The sequence below is a fragment of the Meleagris gallopavo genome, chromosome Z, assembly GCF_905368555.1.
Source record: "Meleagris gallopavo chromosome Z, MGAL_WU_HG_1.1, whole genome shotgun sequence".
NCBI classification, from domain to species: domain Eukaryota; kingdom Metazoa; phylum Chordata; class Aves; order Galliformes; family Phasianidae; genus Meleagris; species Meleagris gallopavo.
The window spans coordinates 75,481,396-75,507,536 of NC_139435.1; the positions used below are offsets into that span (position 1 = coordinate 75,481,396).

Sequence of the window (26,141 nt, forward strand, 5' to 3'; positions counted from 1 at the left end):
TTGGGATTTTCTGCTTTGGACAAGGTTTGCTGTGATTAAGACAGAGCCTCGTAACAGTTCAGATGTGAAGGAAAAGGGTTAAAACTGTTTCTGGTGCCCTGTCCTTCAATTTACTGCCCAAGCACACTGCATGAGTGATGCACAGACAGTATGTCAAACCTCAGCCACAAGGATTAACAGCATCGTACCATCAGGGTGGCATTGAAGATCTTCCCATTGTACATCTTCAGGTCTCCCAGTATTTGCAAGTAGTTCAGGCGCACTTGGACGGGTGCAAGCATATGCTTCATTTTGCAAGAGAAGAAATATTATTTAGAAACATGACAGAAGAATAAAGGTAGACTGTAAGCTAGACAATGCTCTTTTCATACAGGATTCAGTATCTGACCAATGCATCTAGCTTGCTTTGCGTGTGCTACAGATCCGAACAGGACAATACTACATTACCACTATTACCACCTGGCAACTGTACAAGCAACCCACATCAGAATACACGACGCAGGGAAATCAGAGTGTGTGTGCTGCAAAGGAGCTTACGGAAGAAAAAGAAAAAAAGCAGTGGTCACACACTAGGAGACCCAAAGAGGAAAGACATGCCCTCTTTGGTGCTGAGAAACGCAGTTGTCATCCCAGGAGGCACCTGGAACCAGGCGACGCACACTACCTTCTGCCGAGGGTCCAGTAGGACCTGGTTCCGCTTCATGTGGTAGCTGATGGCTTTCTTTATATCCTTTCCTCTCATGTTTCGAAGCAAAGTCGGTGAGATGAAGTTTTCAATTCCCCAATCCCTCCTGCCAGAAAGATGGAATCACAGAACTCTTGGAGCAGGAAGGCACCTTTAAAGGTCATTTAGTCAAACTCCTCTGCAGTGAGCAACGTCACCTACAGCTGGGTCGTGTTGCCCAGAGCCTGAATGTCTGCAGGGATGGGACATCCACCACCTCCCTGGGCAGCCTGTGCATCGGCCTCACCACCCTTAGCGTAAAAACCTTCATCATCCTTATACCCAGTCTAAATCTGCCCTCTTTTAGTGTGAAACCATTCCCCTTTTTTCTACCACAGCTGGCCCTGGTAAAAAGTCTGTCCCCTTCTTTCTTACAGCTTCCCTTCAGATACGGACAGGCTGCTCTCAGGTCTCCCAGAGCCTCCTCTTCTCCATGCTGCACAGCCCCAGCTCTCAGCCTGTCCTTGTAGGAGAGGCTTTCCATCCCTGGGAACATTTTTGTGGCGCTCCTCTGGACGTGCTCCAACAGCTCCACATCTCTCCTGTACTGAGGACTCCACATCTGAATGCAGCACTCTTGGTGAGGTCCCACCGGCACGGGGAAGGGGAGCTGAGGAAGACCCAGTTGTGCTGTCCCACAGCTACAAGGGGCATGCTGGAGGGCAGCAGCAAGGAAGGACAAAGGCTCAGGGTGCTTGCAGCATTAGGATGCTGAGATGTGTCAGAAAGGATCACGCAACATGACTGCCTCACTTGAATTCACTCCTTTGTGCAGCTGCGAGCACATGAGGAGATGGGACTGGAGGAGCATGCCCTCATGTAGAATGCCCTGTTTTCCACTGTTATACAGACAATCTCAGTCTGCATAGAAGTCCTGCCTGTCTTTGACATGGAGAGGATGAAAATTCTGGTTTTGCACTCACTTCATTTTGGTTACAAGATTATTACATTTCAACATCTGTGGTTGGACCCTTGGACCCAAAAATATGGCACATACGTTTTGCTGAAGAGTTTATTCAGCTGAGGTGTTAAATACTAGGAGCTAAGAATGCTGCACTTATCCAGACTTGCTTGTCTGCACTGCTCTGACTACATGTGGCTGGGTGTCCCTGGCTGTACACATGGAATTAGTGGTGTTGCATCGGCTGGTGGAGGCTCTGTGGAGCAGTTACAGCACAAATGCCCATTTCTGAATGAAAAGCCATGAAAATTCTTAAAGTAGGGCTTTCATAGCAACCTAACAACTCCAAAAGGCAGCTCAACACACCTGAGGCTTGTGAAACATTTTCTCTGTGTTGTTTTTCAGATCCCATTACTTCGCATGAAGACTGGAATTGGGCATTTCTGACGAGTTCCTGGTAGGTGAATGGATGTAGGGTACAGCTGTGCAAACTCGGTGATTATTCCCTCTCTAAACGACTGCATGCAGATCTTTGTATTGGCAGAAGCAGCCTTGGTAAGCAAAACTATACATGAGATTTGCAATTTTCTGTCCCCGTTGCAGCTGCAGACTAGAAACCTCCTCTGTTAGGGCCATGCCTAACATGTCGCACTGTCCATATTACCCAAGCAGCTCAGCAGGTTAAAGACAGGGAGGCTCATGCAGTTACCTTGCCTTAAAACAACTAGCAAAACCAACAGACCAAGGTCTCTTTGGGTCAGAGATGGACTCCTGCCCAGAACCAAGCACTGGGCAAAAACAGGGCTGCTATTAACTGCCTACATCTGCCAGGCTTGGTCACAAAATAACAGAGAAAATCTGGAACTTACTCAATGTATTTCAGAGAGATTTTCTGTGGCTGGGCACAAGCATAGATCCGTTCCTGTATCTGCAGAGCAGCCAGACGTAATGCCATACTGCATTTCATTTCCACAGCAAACCTCTCCTGCAGCACATCACTGCAGCTCTGAAACAAACAGAGCTGAGTTAGCATAAAGATTAAGAAGCCAGAATAAGACCTTTGGTATGACTGCAGTGGGCCAAGCAGAGGGAATCACCCAACTCATTTCAATCTCATTCTGTTAAAAACCCAAGTTGATTTAGGAATTTGATACAAGTTCAACCCAAATGCTTATGCTCTACGTTTCGTACTCATGTAACTAAATAGGCTGGAAGTACACCGGATAGAAAAATAATTATTACTCCTGAGTTATGGAACGCCTCCATTTCACCTGCAGGTAGAGATATTCAAAGGCAACCGGGTCTTCCTGCAGCAGGTCTAAGGGGTCCTTTGGGACAAAGCAAATTCTGAAGAGGCATCGGCAGTCATGGGATTCTCTTTTCTGGACAACCTGCAATGGACAAATATCGTCAGCCACAAGAACTGCTGGAGTCCTTCCATAAATACAGCGCTCAGCATCCAGCATGAGCTCAAAGAAATACTCAAAGCCACTGGCAGATGGAAGGCTGCGGATTAGCTGCTGTCCATAGCAAATACCAGGAGATGTTGATAGTGTCTGTATTTCTATCTTTGATTCTTCTTCTGTTTTTCTCTGCCCCTCGTGGTAGCCTCAAAGTCATCTGACAGCACAACTTAATTCGCATCTATTAATCTCATATGCTTGTAGCACACCCATGACAGAGGCTTCAAGGACATGTAACCACGAAGGAAGAGGCAAATTTCTCTGCTTCTAAGTTCAGTCTTAAGATACAGCAGCACAGAGCAGGCACTTGGATCCTAATCATTATGTTAATAGAGCGTTAAGGCCCCTGGACTGTACATTACCGTATTTTATTCTGAGCAAATCCAGTACAGGCTCCTCAACAGAACCTACACAGTCTGACACACATGCTCAAGGGGATGATGCTAGCTTTCTAGCCTCTGCATCACAGCGGATCATCAGCCAGCACAGCATCACGGCTGTGGTCTTGGCTTCCAAGCAGCCACGTTCTCCTAAATTAGGTTAGCCCAGAACTAATAACAGAGCTACCCTTCTGTTTGTAGAACACGAATGTTTATTAGGAATTTAATCAAACCTGGTGTACGGCTGAGTTAAATCTTACAACTAGCAGTTATTTTAAGACAGTCTCTGTCCTGAGTGTCGGTGGGCCCCTCTGACAGGTGGTAAAAACCACACTTGTCTCACAGTTGCTCTACACGCTCTGAGCTGTATCAGCCCACAAGTACTGCCCTGAGGGTTCTCTACAGGGACGGAGGTGCTGCTGAAAGTGCTGCTCCTCGGGGGGCTTGCATTCACACAGACAGAGGAGGCAAGCACCTCTGACGATATCCAAGCCCACTCCTCGTGACCCGTGCAGAGCACGGCCCCTCTGCACCTCCCCAGCCACAGCTCACTGGTGCTGGCTGCCCACACGGCTGCGGGGCCGTGCAGGGCTCTCCACACCTGCTCAATGAGCTCCTCCTCATGCAGCAGATGGATCTTTGCTGCGTTGTACTGCTCCTCCAGGGTAAGGGCAAAGTGCGCGATGCTCCGGATGGAGAGCTTCTCCTTCAAGGTGAGAACAATGTCCTGGGGAGGGAAAGCACACAACAAAGGTCAAACAGAAGTTAAACACAGTTGCTGTAGATGGCATGAATGCTGTCTGAGTGCAGACAGTTCTGGCCAGCCTCGGGAAGCCGCGTGGGACAGCACTGAAAGGGAAGCAGCCAAAGCCAAGCCTTTCTGCAAGCCGGGTGGTTACCAGCCGTGTTATCCCAGCAGGGCAGCCAAGTAATAAGGGATTCTGTCAGCCAGGCAGGACAGCATTCAGAGATACCCACATCCACTGCTGCCAGCCAGTGAGCAACAAAGGGAGCCAAAGGAACTGCAGGGGAAGCATAAAAGTGCAGAGAACCGGAGGATGATCGACTTTTTTTTTGTAGGGCAGAAGGACAAGGGAGAGAAACTGCAGCTTGCTGTGACAAAAGTGCTGCAAGATGCAAAGTTGCAAGGTGCGACAAGCATCACATGCATTTCCTAGAGTTCTATGGCCTAGGCTGCCTCATGTCCAAAGCTTTTGCCCCACAGTCTGGAGCACTTTGTCACCTTCAATCCACGTATCTGCTGTGAGATATTCCAGCTTTCTAAAACTCCCCAACACTTTTCAAAGAAAGTGCAAAGACTTGGTGAAAAAACATTTTCCCCAGCACAGCCCAAGAAACAGAGACCACCATCGTTCGTAAAACTCATAGCAAATTTGATGTGTTGTTTCGGTTCGGCAGAGAATTCTTTTGCTACACCAAGCATTGTGGAAATGACTGTGTGTATCTTTGGCAAATAGAAAACATTACAGATGGCTTTACTGTGCACAGATTGGAAAAGAACTCCCATAACTTGCACACTCCTCTTGGGGTAAGCATAAACATCTAACTCGTCTCTTATCTCAAGTAGCATTGGAACTCTGGGAAGCGTCTATCTCAGAAAGCATTTCACAAATTTGAATGTTTCTGAGAAGGTGGCAATGAGGGTTTTCCACTCAGTTCTTGTAGAGAAAAGTTTGTTCCAGGTTAGAGGTAAGCCAAACATGAGGAATTAATCTATCTTTTACAAGAAAGTTCCTCAGAGATGGGCAATTCACATCCCTCCTCTCAACTCATCCTTCCTTCCTTAGCACCTTCCTTAGCTTGCTTTATTTTATTATTTCTTTTTGGGGGGGCTGATAAAAGGAATTTCAGAATTGGGGCTTTATTGCATGGGAAATCACAACAGTTCTGTGACGTCTGGATGAAGCAGAAAAGAAACCTTCTCTTTTTCAATAAACTCTTCATTGCACTACAAATACAAATTCCTTCCTTTGCCCTTGTGTATTCTTTCAGTCTGATTCCAGAATGTCTGTTTATTAAATATCTTTTCCTCAGCAGCTGTACGACTGCACAACATTATGTTCCATTTAAACAAATTATGGGCTACCATCAACATGCACAAGCAAAGCCCATGAACCCCAGTAAAAACAGCCCAGAAAAACATAGTTTGTAGGCCTTACTCTAAGCATGGGAGTTATGGAAAGTGTTGTATTAATGGATCTAGCAACCAGCATCTCGTATTTTTAAGAGAATTATTATCAACTTGTCTGCGAGGCTTCCGAGCACAACTACTTTTTAATCTGAAGGAAGTCGTCGCTTTTCATGTTTGTGCAGGGAAGATGTTTCCACCAGTGCAGAAATGAGGCTGGAATATGGACAGGAACTTTAAATAACAACACCCAATAGCACTTTTCTGAGTTCACACGATACTTAAACCTGGTCTCAGCTCTCCATGTGCAAGTCAGGAGACTTGCTCTCTCTTTCAGGTATGCACATCATCAGTGCTATATTAAACAACCTTCTCCCATGTATTTGGCCAAGTCGTTTCCTAGGAAAGCAAAGTTTGCGTGGACAGATGCTGATTGGTCAGTCTTCCAAGCAAGCTGTCCTCCTGCCCAGTGTTGTGGTTTAACTGATTAGATTGCTAATCACCACACAGTTGTTCACTCACTCCCCCCATTTCCAGCAGGATAGGGGACAGAATTAAAAAAAAAGAAAAAAAAAAGAAGTAGAATATGAATGTATATAGTAAGTGATGCATAAGCAATTGCTCACCACCCCCAACCAATGCCCAGCCAGCCCCCCGAGCAGTGGAAGAGCACAAGATGAAAACTCCTACCCCCTTCAAAACTCCTTCCACATTATATCACGTTACAGAACAACCCTTTTGCCAGCTTAAGTCAGCTGTCTTGATTCTCTTCCCTCCCAGCCTCTTGGGCCACCCTCCGCCAGCCCTTTGCTGAGAACGGCCTTGATTCCGTACAACACGGCTTAGCAGCAACTATACATACTGCTGTGTCATCAACATAGCTTTTCTCCTAAAACCAAAACATAGTATCGTACCAGATACTCTGAAGAAAACAATTCTGTCCCAGTTGAAGCTAAGACACCCAACTTTAATCACACTTCACAAAGTTGTAGTGGTCTCACAGCCGAGCTCCTACAAGTTATTTGAAAATCAGTTACGAAGAAGAAAACTGAGAATCAAAGTAATGCTTCCGCTTTAGGAATGGCAAAGAAAATCCACCTTGATCATCAGCAGCCAGGAATCCAATTGGCACCAGCTGGCCAATGCAACCAAGAGGTTGTAAGTTACACTACATGCATCGTTGCAACTGAATTGAATAGAGGTGGGAGAACAAAGACATCAAGCATCATTACCTTCACAGTAGTGCTGGTCTCAAACCTGAAAGCTTTTGTCTGCCCATTTTCCAAGTATACCTTGAGAACATTTGGCATGCAAAGAAGAGAATTCCCCTGTGGAACAGAAGAAACAGCACTAATTAATCCATGGGCATCAGCCTCTTGGCACCAGGCTGCTCTGCCTGACGCAGCACATCCTGATATAAATCACATAAGCACAGAATGGTAGGAGTTGAAAGAGACGTTTAAAGTTCATCTAGCTCCAGCCTCCCTGCAGTAAGCAGTGATGTCTTCCTCTAGATCTGCTTGCCCAGAGCTCCTTTCGAACTGGCCTTGAACGCTTCCAGTTGTGGATGCTGATCCACAACTTCTCTGGGCAACCTGTTCAGTGTCTCACCACCTTCACAGTAGAAAATTTCTTCTTTATGCTAACCTAAATCCACCTTCTTTTAGTTAAAAACCATTGGAGCTCTGGTAAAAAGTCTCTCTCCATCTTTCTTTTAGAACCCCACTAAGTAGGGAAAGGGTTCTATCAGGTCTCCTCAGAAACTTTTCTTCTCCATGCTGAACAACCATAACTCTCTCAAACCTTTCTTCATAGCAGGGCTGATCCAGCCCTCTGATCACTTTTGTGGCCCTCTTGTGGACCTGCACTAGGAAGTCTATATTCTTCTTTTCCCGGGAGCCTCAGAGCTTCACTGAATTCTCCAGACAGGGTCTCACGAGAGCCACGTAAAGGAGAATCACCTTCCTCAACTTGCTGACCATGCTTCACTTTCTATAGTCCAGGACACTACAGTCCTTCTGGGCTGCAGCAAACATTGCCACTGCATATGTAATTTTTCACCTATCAACATCCACACCCGCTTCTCCATAGAGTTGCATTCATCACCCAGTCTGTTCTGGTGAATGCCCCAGACCATGGGGGCTGCACTTTGCCTTTGGCCGTTTGGAACTTGATGAGATTCGCACGGGCCGACTCCTCAAGCCTGTCAAATTAAAATAAATCTTGCTCTGCTTTTGCAGCCTTCTTTTATAGCACCAAGCTTTATTCCCTCATTATGCTCCTGGGATAGAGCAAGAGAAAAAGAGCAAAACAAATACCTTTACGATAAAATTCCATCTAGTTCAACAGCTATACACGGTTCAGATATATCCGCTGTGGCTTGCAGAAAATACATCTTCCCATTACCAGCAGCAGGCCGTGCTGAGGCCCCCACGTGACCCCTCCCCACTGGCAGCAGCCATGCCTCCAACTCCAGAGCTACTCAAACCCTACCACAAATACAACTTCCGTGGCAGGAGAAGGCTGTAGGATTCAATTAACACACAGCGGTACTGAGCATCCCCCTGAGATGCATCACTGCGACTTCCCAAACAGGAGGAGGTGTCACCAGAGATTCTGGAAATATCTCTTAAATGTGTTAGACAAGACAGTGGCTCCCACAGCAAAGGCATCTCCCTTGGGTGCTTTGAGAAAGACACCATCTTTCTGGGGCTGTCTGGAGCTGCAGCCTTCAGACCTCCACATTTTTCCCTTAGGAGAGGTCATCTGCACCTTTGTTCTTGCTTTCAACCTTGGCCTAGTTATTCTACGGCACTGAAAAGGCTTACTCCTTCACCCTTGGACTTGCCAATCAGCAGCACATCTTTCTTATCTTCTTGAATCAGTACGTTTCTCCAATCTTAGAACAGTTTATCTGCCTGTCACGACAGTCTCAAGGCTGAGAACAGCATTTTTAGGATTATCTCTCCTGTGTTTCATTTGCTTTGCAACACCTTATAAATCTCACAACTTTGGTTGCTCTTGATACCGTCCGTGTGCCCCGGAAGCACTTAAGAAAGAACATAAAGACACTTCTGTGATTTGTTCCTTGCTCTTCCTTTCCGTCCTGTGAGGTTCAAGCTTCTGACAGTACTACCATGACAAATGAGTGAAGGCTGCCACTGCTGCTGAGCACAAGCTCTAACTCCATGATAAAAAGCACAAAGACACCAAGGCTTTGATAGCTTTTGGGTTCTTTGTCATTTTCAGAGAAGTGATGCTCATTTGCACCCAACGCACGCATTTGCTGGTAGCTCCACGTGTTGTCTGATGAACATCGCACAGCCAGCATACAGCAGAACTTCACATCTAGGCAGAAAGTCTCATATTCAGATGAAGTATCAACACCTTACAGTCACTTCCAACCAAGTGGCCAGGATATCCAGGTGAGGTTTTTCTCCTTTTGTGCAGGCTCTGATAGACCCCTCTGAATTCATTCTGAAAGCTTCTGCTATCACTTAAGCCTGCATCCCAGTCCTGTTTTGTCTGGTATGTGGTTGATTTACTCCGGGTTACAAACAGGCCCTTCTAGTAATACATCGATGCTGACCTCATGATCCCAGGGGACCCTGCTCTTACGTATCGTTCAGCTATATGGAAACATGTACTGAGTTCACAGCAGAAAGAAGAGGCTGAGTAGCACTGAGCCTCATCAACAATTTATGTTCCCAAACCGGGGTTTCAGGTTTCAGCTGCAAAAGGCAGCCTTGGGCTCCTTCCAATTGTCACAGAGATCATTTAGCAATGCTCCATTAAGATCACTTAATGAAACAGGAGTCTCTGCAGATTTTTTTCAGGACTGTAATGTCTTTTTTGCTTGCCTTAATACAGCTCTCGTTCAAAAGGAGGGTGGTTCTGAGTCACACAAACAGAGCAGCTGTTGTCTATGGTGAATATTGCTTTTCCAGAAAGAGGCAATAAATTTTCTCCTGCTCCCAAGAGCAGGCCAGCAAAGGAGAAAGGGTCCTGACATGCCTGTAGTCAGGACATGCAAGTACCAGAACATTTGTACTGTGCTTGTTCAATAGCCTCATAATATCCCTCAGCCCTGATGCAACTGGAGAAGAGGAAAGCAAAGAAATGCTTGCCACAGAGACAGCTCTGCCTGAGTTGGGTCAGGTTAGCTCTCTGCGACCAGAGATGGGAGAGCCTAGAGGAAAGAAAAGGGGCTGGTGACTGGTTCATCACCACTGCGAAGTTAAAAGCATATATAAGTAGATCTGATCCAATTTTATCATCTGAACAGCACCAACCCGTAGGGGTAAGGATGAGGCACATTTCATCTCCATCACTGAACTCAGTGACACAAATTTAAGAGCTGTTCCTACTTCAGGATCAGCTACAAGTATTCTCACTGCTCGTCCTTTTGTAGACTCGCAGCTACCCAGCTCGTTTGTTACCAGCCCTAGAAACCCAGTGATAAATTTGCAGCATATTCTCAGTGAGCCACGGTCTTCTTTCACATCAGAACAGACTGTCTCAGCCTCTTACAGGTGGTCTATCACAGAAGCAGCCATGAATGCTGTGCAGAAGCTCTCCGAGCGGCCCAGGAAACAGTGAGCTGTCACTCCAGCTTGAGAACACATCATGCCAAATGTAACTGCAAAGTGAAGTCACCTGCACCAGACGCTCTGAAGCGAACGGTATCAGAGAACTACTGAAGGCCAGGAGAGACGATCCAGATTCTTTGGCAGAAAAATAACAGGTATCGATGGTAGGATTCACCAAGTATCGGTAGGGTCAGGATTTGCCAGAAAGTTGGGCAGAAAGTTCACATGGTGCCAAAAAGGCAGAAGCAGTACTCGCACCAGCTTTTCGTCCGCCAAAGTAAGCAAACCCCTACGGAGATGCCGGCACCTCCCCCCATCACCCACGAACCCAGCTGTGACCAGACGATGGGATGCATACCAGGGCAGACTAACCCTGCACAATGAGGGTGCAGCCACTCTGTGGCTCCCAGCTGCACTGGCCCAGCCAAGCACTGCCTGTTTCTTCCCAGTACACAATGCACCTGTGCCCCACTCACCTGTGCGTGTCCGTTCACCAAGACTTCCTCTGCAAAACGCACTTTCACAGGGTTTGTTTTCAGCCTTGCCCTCTTCTCCTCCGTGAGAAACGATGACTTAGGTCCACCCTGAAAAACAACAGCACTCTGTTGGCAGCTCAGCCTGTTGCAGCTATGTGAAGAGCCAGTGGCTCAAGGAGGAGGCTGATGACCAGGGCTGATGCCAGTGCTGCTCACATCACATTACTTCACACCTACAGGAGCAGGTGATGGTAGGAGTCTCTAATCTTCCCATGCCTTCCAGGCTCGCTGCAGGACTCTCAGCTATCAGGGCGGTGACTGCCTTCAAAGCCTAGACACAGCCGTCCAACAAGTCATAGAATCATAGAATCCTAGAATGGCGTAGGTTGAAAAGCACCATAATGATCATGGAGTTTCAACGCCCCTTCTGTGTGCAGGTCACCAACCAGCAGCCCAGGCTGCCCAGAGCCACATCCAGCCTGGCCTTGAATGCCTGCAGGGATGGGGCATCCACAGCGTCCTTGAGCAACCTGTTCCAGTGCCTCACCACCTCTGGGGGAAAAACTTCCTCCTAATATCCAACCTAAACCTTCCCATTCCCCCTTGACCTATCACTCTCACACAGCAATTCCCCCTCCTGTCCATACGCTCCCTTCAAGTACTGGAAGGCCACAATGAGGTCTCCCTGCAGCCTTCTCTTCTCTTCTCCAAGCTAGACAAGCCCAGCTCTTCATAGGATCAGAGGTGCTTCAGCTCTCTGATCATCTTGTCCTTGCTTTGCAGCTCAGCTTTTACACACACTGAAATGTATGCTGGCATACACACTGCATTAGCAGTAGATCTCTGCTGATGATGCTTATACAATAGGAACAGGCAACCAGCACCAAAGCTTTGTACTGAAATTTGGCTTTTCTTCCCAAAGCAGGACCAACACCAGAATCCCAGGTCTTAAGAGAGCAGGGGAGGACAAGCCAGCCTGCACAGGCAGGATTGTTTGCTCAGACAGAGCAGACTCCTCAGAGATCTGGAGGAGTAAAAATGAGGGGAGGAAGTTACAGGCCATTGCCTTGCTCACCACGATCCCAGACTCGCTGAACTAAACAAGGGGAAATCCTCAGGCTATAATGAGTAGCCAGGTAGAGCCCAGAGAATAAAAAAAAGAGATAGCTGATTTTTCTGCACACAGAACGCATTTGAGGTTTGAGAGAACATCAAGAGGTTTCAAGGAGCAACATGGGTGGGTGGGGGTGGCTGGTCCACACTGTCAGCATTGGCCTTAATGCATCCTGGGATGCAGGTAGCTTCCTGGGCTCTCCATGCCCTGGATAAGCCTGGCAAGAGGGCAGCATCCCGTGTGCCAGCCCGGCTGCCCAGGCCAGGGGGCAGAGCTGCTGATAGTGCTGAAGAGAAGGCACTTACCGATGTGCAGCGCAGGACAGTGAGGAGGAGCTCATCACCGGCATCCCTGTAACACACAGGGATGCAGTCAGCCAGAGTCAGCACCTGCATGTGCCTCTGTAACCCCTGGAAAAAGCGCATCCCTACACCTCCCCTCCCGCATTCCGCCCCTTGTCTGCACAACACAGGCAGGATCATACCTGATGATGTCAGACACCCGTTCAATGGACATGTCCTCCACCGTGGTAGAGTTTATCCGGATCAGCTGGTCGCCTGGCAGCAGCTTCCCATCTGCAGTGCTCCCTGTGGGCAACCAGCCTGCTGTCAATCACACACCAGTGGACCTTCCACCAAGTTCTCCTCTTCCCACCTAGCACCCAATTGCTGCAGCAACTCCTTCTGAGTGGTAAAATAAAAAGAGAAGGGGTCTGGGGCTCTGTTGCCAGCTGATGCACGCAGCCCGTGTCCATGCCACCCAGTCTCTGGCCCCAGATGCTGCCACTGAGCCACCGAGCAGCGCTCTCGTGGTGCATGCGTGTGCCTTGGGAGCAGTAGGAATGCTCACAAATGTTGGAATGCTGCAGAATGACTGAAAGGGATTCCCAGACTGCCTGCTGCACCACTGGTTGAGACGGGCTGCACTACTGGCGTGGGGACACCCTTCTGCACCAGGAGAGCACAGCAAAGGCCTCCTCATCTACACTGGTTGCTGAGAGGACTCCCAAAGAGCAGCAGACACCTGACCCAAAGGGTTACACAGCAGGTAGACTTCTGGTCTGAGGAAGAGGAGTATGCCAGCAGCCCCTGTCAACACCAGCCTGCGGGTCAAGGCACGGTGCTTAATTTCTTTATGAGACAGGTTTGCACACATAGCAAACTAGCACCCACCACCTGTCTCTTTAGGCACTCTGGCATCAGGGTGCACATGTGGCACACAAAGGCAAATGTTTGGAATCATACACAGGGCTTTTAGAGATAGAGCTTACAAGGATGCGTTTCCTTGTGCCTCAGCCCTAACAAAACACTGGTGCTTCCTGATGAGGGAGAAAAGAAAAGCCTAACAGAAATTCTCCTTCTCCACTTCTTACCCCCGAAGACTCCCAGCTAATTTAGCAATGGGATGCTGATGGAAGGAGGTCACAATATTGATACAGCCTGCCGGAGGCTGAACCCAGCCTACCCTTTCCACACCACCTACTCTGCCCAGCTTGGATACATGATTTCTCTGTCTGTCTCACTGACACCAGCAGAGTGTACCCATTTTAAAAAACAATAAAAAACAGAGTCACAGTTTTTGATACTAAACTGCCAAAACAGTTTAAAAACGGAGTCAAGCCCCAGCCTTCTATAACTGCAAGAGTTTATCTGCTTGACCTAGGCAGAACTTGGGATACAGGACTGTCTGTAGCTAGCAGTGATCTTCTCCTTGTTACAGCTTTTTAAGTCCAGACAGAGTTTTCAGCAATGTGACCTCAGCGTAAGATCTGTAAGAACTCTAAGCACTGTAAGATTAGATAGAACTATTTCTTGGCATTTCAGACTCAACAGCAGAAAGAACTTGGCTTTCAAGCATCTCATGTCCTTCAAGGTCAGCTGAGTCTGAGTGCAGCCAATACGATAATGGTGAAGCTGAGGGCTCCGTGATGAAGGCACGCAGGCCTTTTCCCCTCGGTGCTCAAGGCTCACATGCTAACCAGAGGTACCTGGTAGGAAGGTGTCAGAAGGGCCACCTGGGACAGCTCGGGTCTCACACCCGTGGCTGTAAGGAGAGGACAGTGGTGCTTACCTGCAGTGACAGATGCGATTGTAAGAGGAAGGTCTGGACAAATCTCAAAGCCGTAGTGATGGAGGACCAAGTCTTTGTACACTGTGACAGTGAGTTTGACACGGCTGGCAGTCTGGCCACCACCATCGTTGGTGACATCTGTCACAGACACTCTGCCACTGTGAGACAAGAAGCTGGTGATTAATTAAGATATAATCAGAAAACACCCTATCAAAAGGGCTCAGAGCACACAGACCCCTTGTTTTCAATGGGCTGCACAAATGCACAGAGAGGTCAGAACTTGTCCAAGTACCTACGGGCGAACACTTTGCTTTTTTTCTAGGGAAAAATGAGAGACATCTGCAAGCAGTGGCTTTCCATGTTCACTGGAAACAAGCCTGTGCTGTCTCTGATCAAAACTAATCAACAGATATCCCACTCACAAAAGACATGCTTACCTGGATGCACCATCCCGAGAGCGATGAAGCCATTTTGCTACCATCTGCTCTATCCTACATGCTTTGCGTGTCTGCATTAAGTTAGCCTCCAAATCTTCCATTTATCTGAAAGTGACAGAAACCACAGGAAAACAGAATGACAAAAGATTGAGTACGTCTTCTAGACACCGTTTGGAATTACCAACTCACAGCTCCTGTGTAACAAAGAGATCAACCATAACCTTGGGAAAACCACATGCTTTCACAGAGGACGTTAACACCTTTAGCATTTACAATGGTTCTTCCTGCCCATCTAACCTCCCTACATGGTGCTTTAGTTTAGTCCACAGTGGTGGTTAAACTGCATTAACTGCTCACAGGAGAGAACGACCTATCAATCTCTGCAGTCCATTCTCTTGTTTCTGGATGCTGTGGTTCAGCTCTCTCAAGAAGGAAAAACTGAGGTTTGCTATGACCACACCTGGGATCTCCAAATTGCAAGGCTGCCAAGAACTACATCATTTAGCTTTAGAAGATCTCCAAGGAGAAAGCCACCACAGCCTCTTTGGAAAACAAGAGCACTGCTCAGTCACCTGCACAGCACAGAAGTGTTTCCTGACATACAGAGGGAATTTCTGAGCAGTCTGTTCCCACTCCCTCTTGTGCTGCCATAGGGTACAACCAAGAAGAGCCTGGCTCCATCCTCTGCACCCTCCCATCAGGTGTATATAGAAGCTAATAAGGTTCCCCTCCAAGCCTTCTGTTCTACAGCTCCCTAACCTGTCCTCGTAGGAGAGATGGTCCTGCTCCTTTGCAGGAGTGTCTCCAATAGCTCCTGCCCAGGGGAGCACAGAATTAGACATGGTGCTCCAGGTGTGGCCTCAGTGGCGCAGAGTACAGGGGAAAGATCACTTTCCACCATCTGCAGGCAATACTTGGCCTAATATAGCCAAGAAAACCAGTAGCCAGCCTGAGGGCAAGGGCATCTTGCTGGCTCACGTTCAACTCGGTGTGCGCCAGGACCCCAGGTCTTTTTCTGCTGAGCTGCTTTCCAGTTGAGTGGTCTCAGCACATCCTGGTGCCTGGGGCTGTCCCTCCCCTTGCGGAACCTCAGAAGGCTCAAAAGCCCATTTCTCCAGCCTGCCAAAGTGCTGAATGGCAGCACAGTCCTTCAGCGTGCCAGCCACTCCTCCCAGTTTTGTGCCATCTGCGAAGCTGCTGAGGGAACACTGCCCCATCACCCGCATTATGAATGATGGTACTGAACAGGTCTGGACTCAGTACTGACCAGATGTTCACCACTGACTACTGGAAATCACTCCAGCTGAAACTTGCACAACTGATTGGTGCCCTCTGGGCACAGCCATTCTGCCACTTACAATCCACCCATCAGCAGCTTCTCTATGAGGATCTCATGGGAGCAGCCCACCAAGTCTGGGCAGACTACACCCGCTGCTCTTCCCTCACCCATCAGGCTGCCCATTTCATCTCACAGCTGACGGCTTTCCAAGCCGTCAAATGCTCTGCACGAATCATGCTGGCTCCTGATGATTCTCTCGTCCTTCAGATGCCTGGAAGTGGCTTCCAGGATTAGCCGTACCATCGCCTTCCCAGGGATGGAAGTGGGGCTGAGCACTCTGTAGTTTCCCAGCTATTCCTTCTTGCCTCTCCTGGAGATAAAAGTGATCTTGGCTTTCCTCCAGTCTTCAGAGACTTCTAGTGGAAGAACAGAGGGCTGGAGCATCTCTCCTACAAAGACAGGCTGAGAGAGCTGGGGTTGTTTAGCAGAGTGAAGATCCTGGAGAGACCTCACTGCAATCTCTCAGTATATAAAGTGGGGGGCCATCAAGAAAGACAAGGAGGGACCTTTCTTCAGCCGATGTACTAACAGGACGAGGGAGAGCAGCTTTAAAGTAAAAGAGGGAAAACTCAACTAATCACTGTATCATTCCCCTGGTAATAAAGCTCATTTGTAACTTCAACATCGTGCCTTTCAAGTTACAGAAAACCTGCAGCCGCACACCACTCTGAATTCAATTTGTTTAAATTCTGGAGAATACTGGGGGCTGCAGGAGAACCAAACACAGAATGATCTGAAAGTGTTTGCACCTACAAAGAGTCATGAAGATCGTCAACCCTTTGTATTTCAAATATTGACCAAGTCAGACTTATTATATCCACCTTTTACGCAGTCTTCCGCTCAGACTGCAAGATTTGTGTGTCCCCAGCTTTTTCTTCTCTTATGTCTTCTATTCAGACAACAAGCCCAGCACATCAGGGACATTTTCTTTTATGCTGGGACAGCGCAGAGGACAGTGGTTGATGATCCATTACGGCAAAAATATCATTAAGTTCATACCAGAACAATAAACGAGATGGTCGGAAGCTGTCAGATGAAGTATGATGCATTTTGTCTGAACACAATCTGAACTTCCCCTACTCCTTAGCACCTTTCTCCACTCTTCTTAATTCATCAACATCTCCTTTCCTTCCTGGAAGCCATTCTGGCCCCTTTCATGACTCACCCACACGACAATGAACAGAAACAGGGGTCATAAGATTCAACCACTCAACTCCTTCTTGAGTTTTCTCTTGGCTGCTTTTTGTGAGGCAACAGAATAAAAAACCCTGCGCCCCTCACACTGCTCCTACATCCGCCTCTGAGCAGCATCTCCGAGCTGAAAATCAGCATCTTTGCAACCAAATAGTGCTCTCAGAAGGAAAAGTACTTTTCCAGATGGATAACTGGGAAATAATCGTAAGATAACAGTTCTGCAGCCAGGAAGACATATAGACATATACATGACATGTCAAACCGAGGCTTGAGCAGTCATCGCCTATGCTTTGCACCCCTTTTTCAGCCTCAGTATTTCACCTCTTCTGCCTGTCAGCTCCCTAGGCACCACGACGCACACCTAATAGTGTGGCTGACGCGCTCTGTGAATCTTTCTTGGAAGGAGCACTTCATCCCAACGTACTTTTGTGTTCTTAAGAATTCCCCTTAGAGCTATGGAGAAAGTCCTGCTCGCAGCCACTCCTTTGCCCCAAGAAGCTCTCCTTCTGTTTGAATGCTGAGATGTCTGCAGCTTCATCTACAGAGGCACCAAGACCAGTTACACACTGATGCTTTGTTACCTCTACATGCAGGTCCATCCTCTATTGCTGACTCCCATTTTCCTTCTTTGCAGAAAAGACAGGCTACCCCCTCTATACTTGTGCTGTGCTTCAGAACATGGAATTTATGGAAAAAGCCTCTGAGCCTACACAATGAGGGCAAAAACCTTCAGGAATAAACAGAAATGCTTGAATCCCCTAAAAAGAATGTTAAAAGATGAAAAACAAACAAACAAACAAACAAATACAACCACCAACAAAAGAAAACAACAAAAAAGCCAACTCTGATCCGCATCTTCCTCCCAGTTGCACCTGCTATTTTGGAAGTATTTTGGGGCCAAACCACTGAGCACACGATTAAGCAGCTTGAGCAGACTAGGATCTACACACCTCAGACCCTTAAGCTCTGCTAGAGGAAGAACAGACTTGCTGTGCATTTGCTCAAGTAACCGGCTCACGCAGACAACTCACGTTTGGTGTCTCAGAGGAAACCTGGACGATTTGGGCTCTTTGGGAACAACGCCGACTTGGAGACCAGGCTAATCTCAGTGCGTAGGCACAGGGCAGCACAGCAGGGAGCAGGTCTACTTATGACAGAGAACAGATGTTGCAGGAACAGCCAGTTTTCACCAGCATCATAAATTATGCATCTGTGCCACAGCAGCAGAAGTGTCCCTCCCACACCACGTACCCAGCTGAGGATAGGCTTCCTTCCCCACAGCCTCCCTTTTGGCTACCTCAGCATCAAAGAAGGGCCATGCACTCTCCCCCTGCTTCAAAAAAAAAAGCAGCCTTGCTCTGATCACACAGGACTGGGACTTTGTTCGCCCCAGCAGTTCACGTTCTCACTGCCCGCGCAACAAACTTCAGGACGCACCATGGTGCTGCTGGTAAGCAGCTCTGCAAGGTTTGATGAAGTGTAACTGTGTGGGATGGCAGCCTTTGCTCTTCCACTGCATTATTCCCACGCTGGCACCTTGCAGTGGCATGCATTGCTAAGACAGTACCAGGCCAAAACCCAGACCCATTAGAGTAACCAGCAGACAGAACAGGGCTTATCTAGGGTAAACAACCTCTGTTTCTCTTCATAATACTTAGCACAGTGCCTTTCCTTACGTAGCCCCACTGTTGCACAGGCCACCAGAGAGCATCTAGAACAGACAGCCTGTGGGGAGGCAGGCAGGAGATCGTGGGCAGGTCTGACTCTGGATGCTGGAACTGCACTGAGCTCCAATAGCTGGGACGCAGTGGGAAGGACAACCTGCCTCCACATGCTCCCCCAGGCATCATCAGATGTGCACCATCAGATCACACTAGCTGAGCAAAATCATTTTCTTCTGCTTTTAGGGGCTCCCTTGCACACGAACCTCTCAACAAAGCTTGCAAAACCTCTTGTGGTCACTAGTGATTTCCAGGGCTCTGCGGGGCAGGAGAGAACATCCAGTGTGCAGTGGTGCGTAGAAGGCCCATCTGCAACACTTCAATTTGACATCAGCAGTACCAACTCTAATTTACAGATCAATCACCCCCACACGGATGCTCCTGGAGTGCCCAATCCAGAGTGGCACCTCTGGATCAGATCTTCTGGGCTGCAAACTAACCCCAGTGATGCTGAACTTCAGCAGTTCCCCTGGAGAAAGAGATGTCTGTGCTTCGCATGCAGCGCTATGAGGATATCGTGTTCTACAGCTCTGAAAGACACATTACAGACCAAGCTGTGAAAAAACAACAACAAATAACAACACACAATCCAACACAACAGGCCAGTGCACTTCATCACATCTTTGGTGTGATGGCAGACAGCGGTGTCAACAAATCTGTGATGCTGCTACTGTCCAAACGTCAGCTACTGTGATAGGAAAGGCTCTTGCAGGCAGATTTCAGTACCAGCAAAGCTAATGATCGATCCTCAAACTGCAGTTGGGATGAAGTGGGGCTGGTTCTTGCAGAGGCTCCGACTCATCAGACATGCTATTCCCCAGTGCCCAGCTGTCTGCTGCGTGCTGATCTAAGAAGCAGACAGTGGAGCAGCAGTGCTCTCTTTTGCAACGTGTCCTATCTCCTTGGCTGGCAGAACAGTGCTGAGAAATCCTCTAGCTCACACTCAGCGGCCAGAAGGTCCCAGTTTTTCCAGTGGTTTTCAGAAGCCAAAAGGAGGATTCTGCTCAGGCACTCACTGAGGTTGTTAGCAGCTAATGAACACTCCTAACTCTGGGGAGAGATGGAGGACCTTGAAGGACATTGTGGGACCCCTCAGCAAGGGAAGGACTCTCCAAACTGGACAGCATGACCAGGTGCAGAACCGGGTGGATGCTGGTTCAAAACAGGCAAATACCCACACAGCCAAACTCCTCTTCCTGTTCACCAGATAGGGGATCTGGCTCACGAAATGCATCAGCTACAGGGCAGAGGCATCAGTGGAACCGGTGATATCTATCTCTGCTCCTTAAACTCTTGCTCTCCTACAAGTACCACTATAGGGTAAGGCTACTCTGCCTCCCAGGTAGGCAGCAGCAAGCTCAGCTAATTCCTGACAAAAATAGTTCGTTGTGAGCCTGGGCTGCCCCCAAAGGCACATTTGGCAGGACTGGGTGTCTCTGCAGCAAAGCTTTGGAAGGTCAGCCACCCTCAACGAGACACTGGGACAAAACAGCGTTTTACAGTCTCCCATGTACTAGTTTCTAAAGGTGTTCTCTGAGATGTGATCAGGGCAGAAAGCAGGACCAAAGGACCAGGATCAAAGCTTCCCACGAGAACCTAAGAAAGCCTCTGCCAGGAAGACGATACCAGAGACTGCTCCAGGACCATGCTGCCATCCTCACTTCGTGTCACTGTTACAGCTTTCACAATCATACGGACCTTGCCAGATGTCACTAACAGGATTTAGATTATCCTCTGCACCCTTATGTCAGCTGCTTGTCTCATCACCCCTGGCTATAATCGGTTTGGTGCTGCAGAACAGCCTGACTTCCAGCAAGGACTTTGCAGCTGAGCTGATGTCCCCTGTGTGACACTTCTGAGCATTTTCACTCAGCTCCTCCATGCCAGGGAAACTCAGTGAGGACGCAGAAAATGAAAAGCTCGAGGTGTGTGGGTGTGCACTGAGACGTGAGGCACACCATCACATCCTATACCGTGCCTTGTACACGGTTCATCTGCTGCCGTGGGCAACCACAAAGAGAACCTGTGTTGTAATGTCCTGGCTCTGAGGATGGGCCAGCAGCCACACTCCTTGACACAGAGTCCTCCTCCCAGAACGTACAGTTTGAAAGGAGGAAAGCTGAGCCACCATGTGGAAACAAAGCCACGAAACATCTCAGCAATCCGTGTCAGAAACACAATGTGCCCCAGCTACTGCCCCCATAGAGCACTTCCAAGCTGTAGTATTTCCTGGTTTACTTTGCATCTAAAATGGAAAGATCTTCACTGTTTAGCCCTTTTCTTTTTTTTTTTTTAATATCATGGAAAAAATTACCACTCCTGCTTGCCTTTTAATCCTAATGAAAGCCTAAAAACAGCTGCTGCCAGGAAGATAATCAAACAAAGGAAAAATGACACCATCTCCACCTGCTTTGAGTGCAAAGTCTTTAACTGAACGCTTGGCAGCACAGGAAGTCAAGAGATTGTACTGCACGCCTTGTTGCTGATGAAGGCAGCCTGGTGCAAACGCTGCGTGCAGACTTCCAGGAATATCAGGGGTAACTGAAGGCACAGCTCTCCTGCTGCCTTTCCTTGCATATTCCAAATACCTGAGCGCTCTGATCGTCCTGTTTCCCACAGTGCCAGTCAGCACCCATGGAGGCTCTGTTACACAAGATGTGCCACTTGGCAGAGGGCTTCTCAGAACCTCCCTCCAGGTGCTGCTCACTGGGGATCCTGGTTTACAATAGACGTGCCCTGTGGAGCAGCACGACCTAGGGACACAGCAGTCACGGAGCAGAGAAATGACATGCATGTGACCCACTCAGCCTGCAGACGTCCTGTTTGCTGCTGGGGCACAGAGCTGGTGCCACTCAGGACCAGCAGAGCTGAGACAGTGTGCCTTCCAGCCCAGGCCCTTAGCAGGGCCCTGCTGCAGCAGAACAACAGAAGAATAGACAGAGCAGCTGCTGACCATCTGAAGGATCGGCTGCAGGTCCCAGTGAGCTATGTCATCCACAGCAGTTATCTCGAGTACCCATTCCCTAACAGGCCTGGAGAATCGTTGTCATTTGGAATCCTGAAGAATAATCCAAGTAATGCTTGGCTAGAAGCAGGGAGGCAGGAGCATATCTAGGAACAGGCACAAACATCAGGAAAGCAGGCTGACCAGATGCTACCAGACACTTGTGGAGGCTGTCCCTGTCACTGGTTTGATGCTATTATGCTGAACATAAGCTGTTTGCTACTGCCTATCCCCGCCAAACTGCTTGGTATCAGCTTTCTTTCTGAAGACATTTGCAACAGTTTAAGAACTTTCTGCAGACCTAACAGGCTTCACATCTGAATTAGCTTTAGAAGACGAGATTGTGGACTTATGCATAGACTTCAGGCACTGAATAATAATCGTATCAGCAAGTGCCCTAGGGGAGAGGTAAAAGCTTCGTGGTCCATTACACACGAAAGGAAGAAAATTATAAAGATAATGTGCAAGGAGAAAAAGGAGAAAAAGCAGTGCATCTCCTCTGAATAGCCTTCACTTCTAAAACTAGATTTGTGTGGAAGCATTAAGATTTTCATCCCTTCAGCTGTATTTCTCTGGACAAGAGCCACCAGTGTATTAGGAATGTTCCCCTCTAATTTCTTGACTTAGCTTTCCAAGAGTAACTTTCTTTTCAGCGCAGCACACTCAGATCCCCTTCCCCAGCCCCTGTATGCTCAACAGCACTCAATCAAGAAGCTACCACGAGCAGTGCTTTTATTCCACTTGCAATTTGCACAACAGGAGGGGGAAAAAAATCAACAATTCAGTGCAGAACACTACCTACCAGCACTGGTCTCCATGTTGTGGTGCAGACCTTGAAGCTGCAAACATGGCTCTGAAGACGACTCACCTCGTGGACAAGCTCAGGACAGGCAATGCAACAGGTTCTCCCACATCTGCAGGTGATCTTGCACTTAGGATGTCACTGCTCTTGAGGACTTATACATATATATGGGGAAACAACTTCTGCGCAGCCTTTTGGCAAGTGCCATGAATGGAGTAAGGGGAAAGCATGTGCTCTTGAAAAATACTGGGTTATGAATTTCATGCTGCATACGGAGCCACTGCACAGGAAGCCTAGGATCTTGCCTTCAGCTTTAACAATGCCAGGCTCTTTGGAAACATTAGAATCATAGAATCATAGAATCCTAGAACGGCGTGGGTTGAAAAGCACCATAATGATCATGGAGTTTCAACTACCCTGCTGTGTGCAGGTCGCCAACCAGCAGCCCAGGCTGCCCAGAGCCACATCCAGCCTGGCCTTGAATGCCTGCAGGGCACAGCTTCCTTGGGCAGCCTGTTCCAGTGCATCACCACCTCTGGGTGAAAAACTTCCTCCTCATATCTAAACTAAACCTCAGTTCAAAACCATTCCAGCATGAAAGGCTCTGCTCTATTTGCTAGCAGCTTGCTCAGAGAGTAATTTACTAAAATACAGAGGTGAAACCCAGGATACATTAGGCGTCATTACAATTGGAAGCATGTGCCGTAAATCTGCTACCCACAGCCAAACTGGGGAAGCAAAGGAGTCTGTATGGCAAGCTCCACATTTGGCTGCAAGCCTAGCTGCACTCATATGCTGGCATTTCTGCTGCTCAACTACCCTTTCCCACAGCAGTTGTAGCTGGCACAGGCTGTGCCTGAAAGGCCTTGGTGGAAACGAACTTCACCTGCCATTTCCCAGAAGGGATCACCAACTTCCTTTAAGCTTTCTTCCTCTCCAGAACATTCCTGGCCTCCTGCTCAATCCGGGAAAGACCTGTCTCCATATGGCCAGCTCTATCATCTTGTCTGCACAACAAGGACATCCCCTCCCTTTCTATAGTGCTGCATTCCTTCAGACTGTTTCAGTGCCCCTCTGCTTTTGATCTTCTAACCCAGTTTGAAGCCTGAGCTAATTCATTAGCCTTGCCAGAGCTGCACTGGCCAATTCGGAAAAGCAGAGATGGAGCGAGGGTAAGATGCCTCCCCAGCTAGCATGATGTGGAATTGATGCAGGGAGAATGAAGTTCCACTTCACAGGTTTCCAGATCAAAGCTACAGCTTTGATTTTATCAGGTAGTATAACAGCTCTCCTAGCATTTCACTCTGTGGTGTTACAGAGAGTGCTCATATGAAAGCGGGTGCAACAAAGCAACAAAGGAAAAATGCGAGAAGCGATTCACTGAGGGCTTCCCAAAGTGACTGCCACTCCATCTGCAGTTTTGCAGATCATTCTGATAGTAGGAGTGCTCCTACAGAAAGAGGTTCCTGTGCCTAATGGGTTTCCTCACATTTCTGGTCATATATCCCCTTTAGCCCATTCAGCCTCATCAGCATCTCACAAACAGGTAAATCTGACACACAAATCTGATGGGAAGGAGAATCACAGAATCACAGAACGGCCTGGGTTGCAAAGGCCCACAGTGCTCATCTGGTTCCAACCCCCTGCTGTGTGCAGGTCGCCAACCAGCAGCCCGGGCTGCCCAGAGCCACATCCAGCCTGGCCTTGAATGCCTGCAGGGATGGGGCATCCACAGCCTCCTTAGGCAACCTGTTCCAGTGCCTCACCATCCTCACTGCCTTACTTAATTGAGTATTCAACAATGGAGCTGCAGAGGGAGCACGGCAGGGAGATGGCACAACACGAGGCACAGATCACCTGGTTCATTCAGAACAGGTTGCCCAGGCAGAGGAACATGCACAGCCACCTTGATCCCACCTCCCACCCTAGGCAGAGTTTTGTGAAGACACAAAGCAACACCATTGCCTTGTTCATGGAGATGACCTCTGCTGAACACCTGCGTGTTAAAACCACTCTGAATTTGTCTCCATCAACCTCCTGTGAAATTTTCCTCCTAATATTTTCCCATTGTGGTTAAAAAGATGGTATCATCAACTCAGTTCTAAAACGGAGACTTTTCTTTTGGGGAAGCATCTATAGCTTCCTCCAATGCAGAGAAAAACTAGCTCAAAGTGCGTGGTGTGAGACTGGGTCAGAGACCACCAAACAAGCTACATGCAGTGAGAAGACGTACATTCAAGGACCTCAGCATTCAAGGTCGCCAGCGCTTCACTGTCAGACATAACAGGAGAAGCTGCTGAAGCCTGTTATTAATTCCAGTAATATCTCAGAATCATTATGACTGGATAAAAGCTTCTAAGATCACCCAGCCAGACCCAAACCCATCCCCACAACACCCACTACCCACGTCCCTCAGTGCCACATCTCTCGACGACCTCCAGGGGCGGAGGTCCGCTACTTCCCTGGTCAGCCCATTCCAGTGCCTGACCATTCCTTCGGAGAAGAAATTTTTCCCAATATCCAACTTGAAAGACGGATATTGGAAAAGGCTTATTCTGGCACGGCTTTCAAGAAACAGCCGAGGCAGAGCGAAGGCAGCCGCAATGTGTCCTGCAACACCTCCTCCGGCCGAAGCCATCGCTCCCGAGCGCCCCGACGGCCGCGCTGCTCCGCACCCCCCGCGCGCACCGCATCGGCCCCGCGCTGCCCTCTCCTCCCGCCGCGGCTCCCGCGGGGCTGCCGGCTCCCCAGGCATCCCTCGGACCGGGGCCGCCCCGTTACCTTCCGCAGAGAGCCGAGCACGGAACTGCGACGGCGGCGGGCCAGGGGCAGCCGCTGTCCGGCAGGGAGGGCGGAGCCGGGGCGGGGCAGGGGCAGCTCCTCCCGGGGCCGCGCCTGCACATCCCGCACATCCCGCTCATCCCGCACATCCCGCTCATCCCGCAGTGCCGCGGCTCCGGAGGGAGAGCGCGGGGAGGATGGCCCTTCGCTCCGTCCGCTGCCCGCTCTCCTTCCCCGTCTGCTTTGGGGCACATCCCCGCAGGGAGCCGTGCGTTTGGACCCAAAGCGGCTTCGCCCGTTGAAAGAATTCGGACGGTCCCCTGCTCGGAAAGCTGCGCCCCTCGGCTGCGGCTATCCTGCCCAATCTCTCCCCCACGGGTGATCCCACGCTGCCGGCTGCCGTTGCCTTTTTTGGGGGGGAATCCTTCTGGCTCTGCACGGCGCTTCCAGGCAAGTCCCAGAGCTCAGTCTCTGCTGACTGAGAAGCCCAGTCCAGCAGCCCGCACATCCCGGGAGAGAGGATGAAGCTGCTGTCTCTCTCGGCTGCAGGTCAAACTGTGAGTGAGGCTGAGAACGTACTCCCCAAAGGCAGGCACAGAACAGGTGTGCAGCACATACCTGTGGCCATCACACAGACACCAACCAGCTCACCGAGTGTCCGGGCAAACAGCACGACCAGCCTCGCGTTATTCTCCTCTCCGGAGCACTTAAAATGAAAGTTCATTACTGGGAAACGTCCCCGCAGTAAAGGAGTGTTTCCCCCCCCCCGGCTGCCAGGCGCACCGCTGGCTCCTGTTGAGCCATTTGCCGGTGCCTGCAAGGTCTCACCTCCAGCGACCACTGCCTCCCAGCTCCTCACCCACCCGATCCCGGCTGGATCTAAGAGCCTGCATACACACTGGCACACCTATGCTGCTGCAGGTGTCATACTGCTGACACATGAGCCTCTGTGACACCCATGCACACGCTCCCATACCAGAGAACCCAGGAAAACAGC

At 49.0% G+C, this 26,141-nt stretch overlaps 1 protein-coding gene across 5 annotated transcripts in view; it reads right to left on the bottom strand.

Moving 5' to 3' along the window:
* Positions 1 to 25,220, bottom strand: part of FRMPD1 (FERM and PDZ domain containing 1) — a 33,675-nt gene extending 8,455 nt beyond the window's left edge. For 2 of the 5 annotated variants that reach the window (XM_085212529.1, XM_085212525.1), the window contains exons 1-13: positions 18,998 to 22,143; positions 17,868 to 17,980; positions 14,304 to 14,408; positions 13,867 to 14,024; positions 12,281 to 12,383; positions 12,102 to 12,147; positions 10,683 to 10,790; positions 6,850 to 6,945; positions 4,070 to 4,195; positions 2,897 to 3,016; positions 2,495 to 2,631; positions 665 to 791; positions 189 to 284 (exon numbers count right to left, since the gene is read on the bottom strand). In XM_085212529.1, coding sequence (XP_085068655.1) covers positions 189 to 284; positions 665 to 791; positions 2,495 to 2,631; positions 2,897 to 3,016; positions 4,070 to 4,195; positions 6,850 to 6,945; positions 10,683 to 10,790; positions 12,102 to 12,147; positions 12,281 to 12,383; positions 13,867 to 14,024; positions 14,304 to 14,404 — 1,218 coding nt within the window. In that variant the 5' untranslated portion in view covers positions 14,405 to 14,408; positions 17,868 to 17,980; positions 18,998 to 22,143. Of the gene's footprint in view, positions 1 to 188; positions 285 to 664; positions 792 to 2,494; positions 2,632 to 2,896; positions 3,017 to 4,069; positions 4,196 to 6,849; positions 6,946 to 10,682; positions 10,791 to 12,101; positions 12,148 to 12,280; positions 12,384 to 13,866; positions 14,025 to 14,303; positions 14,409 to 17,867; positions 17,981 to 18,997; positions 22,145 to 25,144 lie in introns of those variants that run through there. The other 3 variants (XM_085212526.1, XM_085212528.1, XM_085212527.1) reach the window with 3 other exon arrangements.
* Between the last annotated feature and the right edge of the window lie 921 nt (positions 25,221 to 26,141).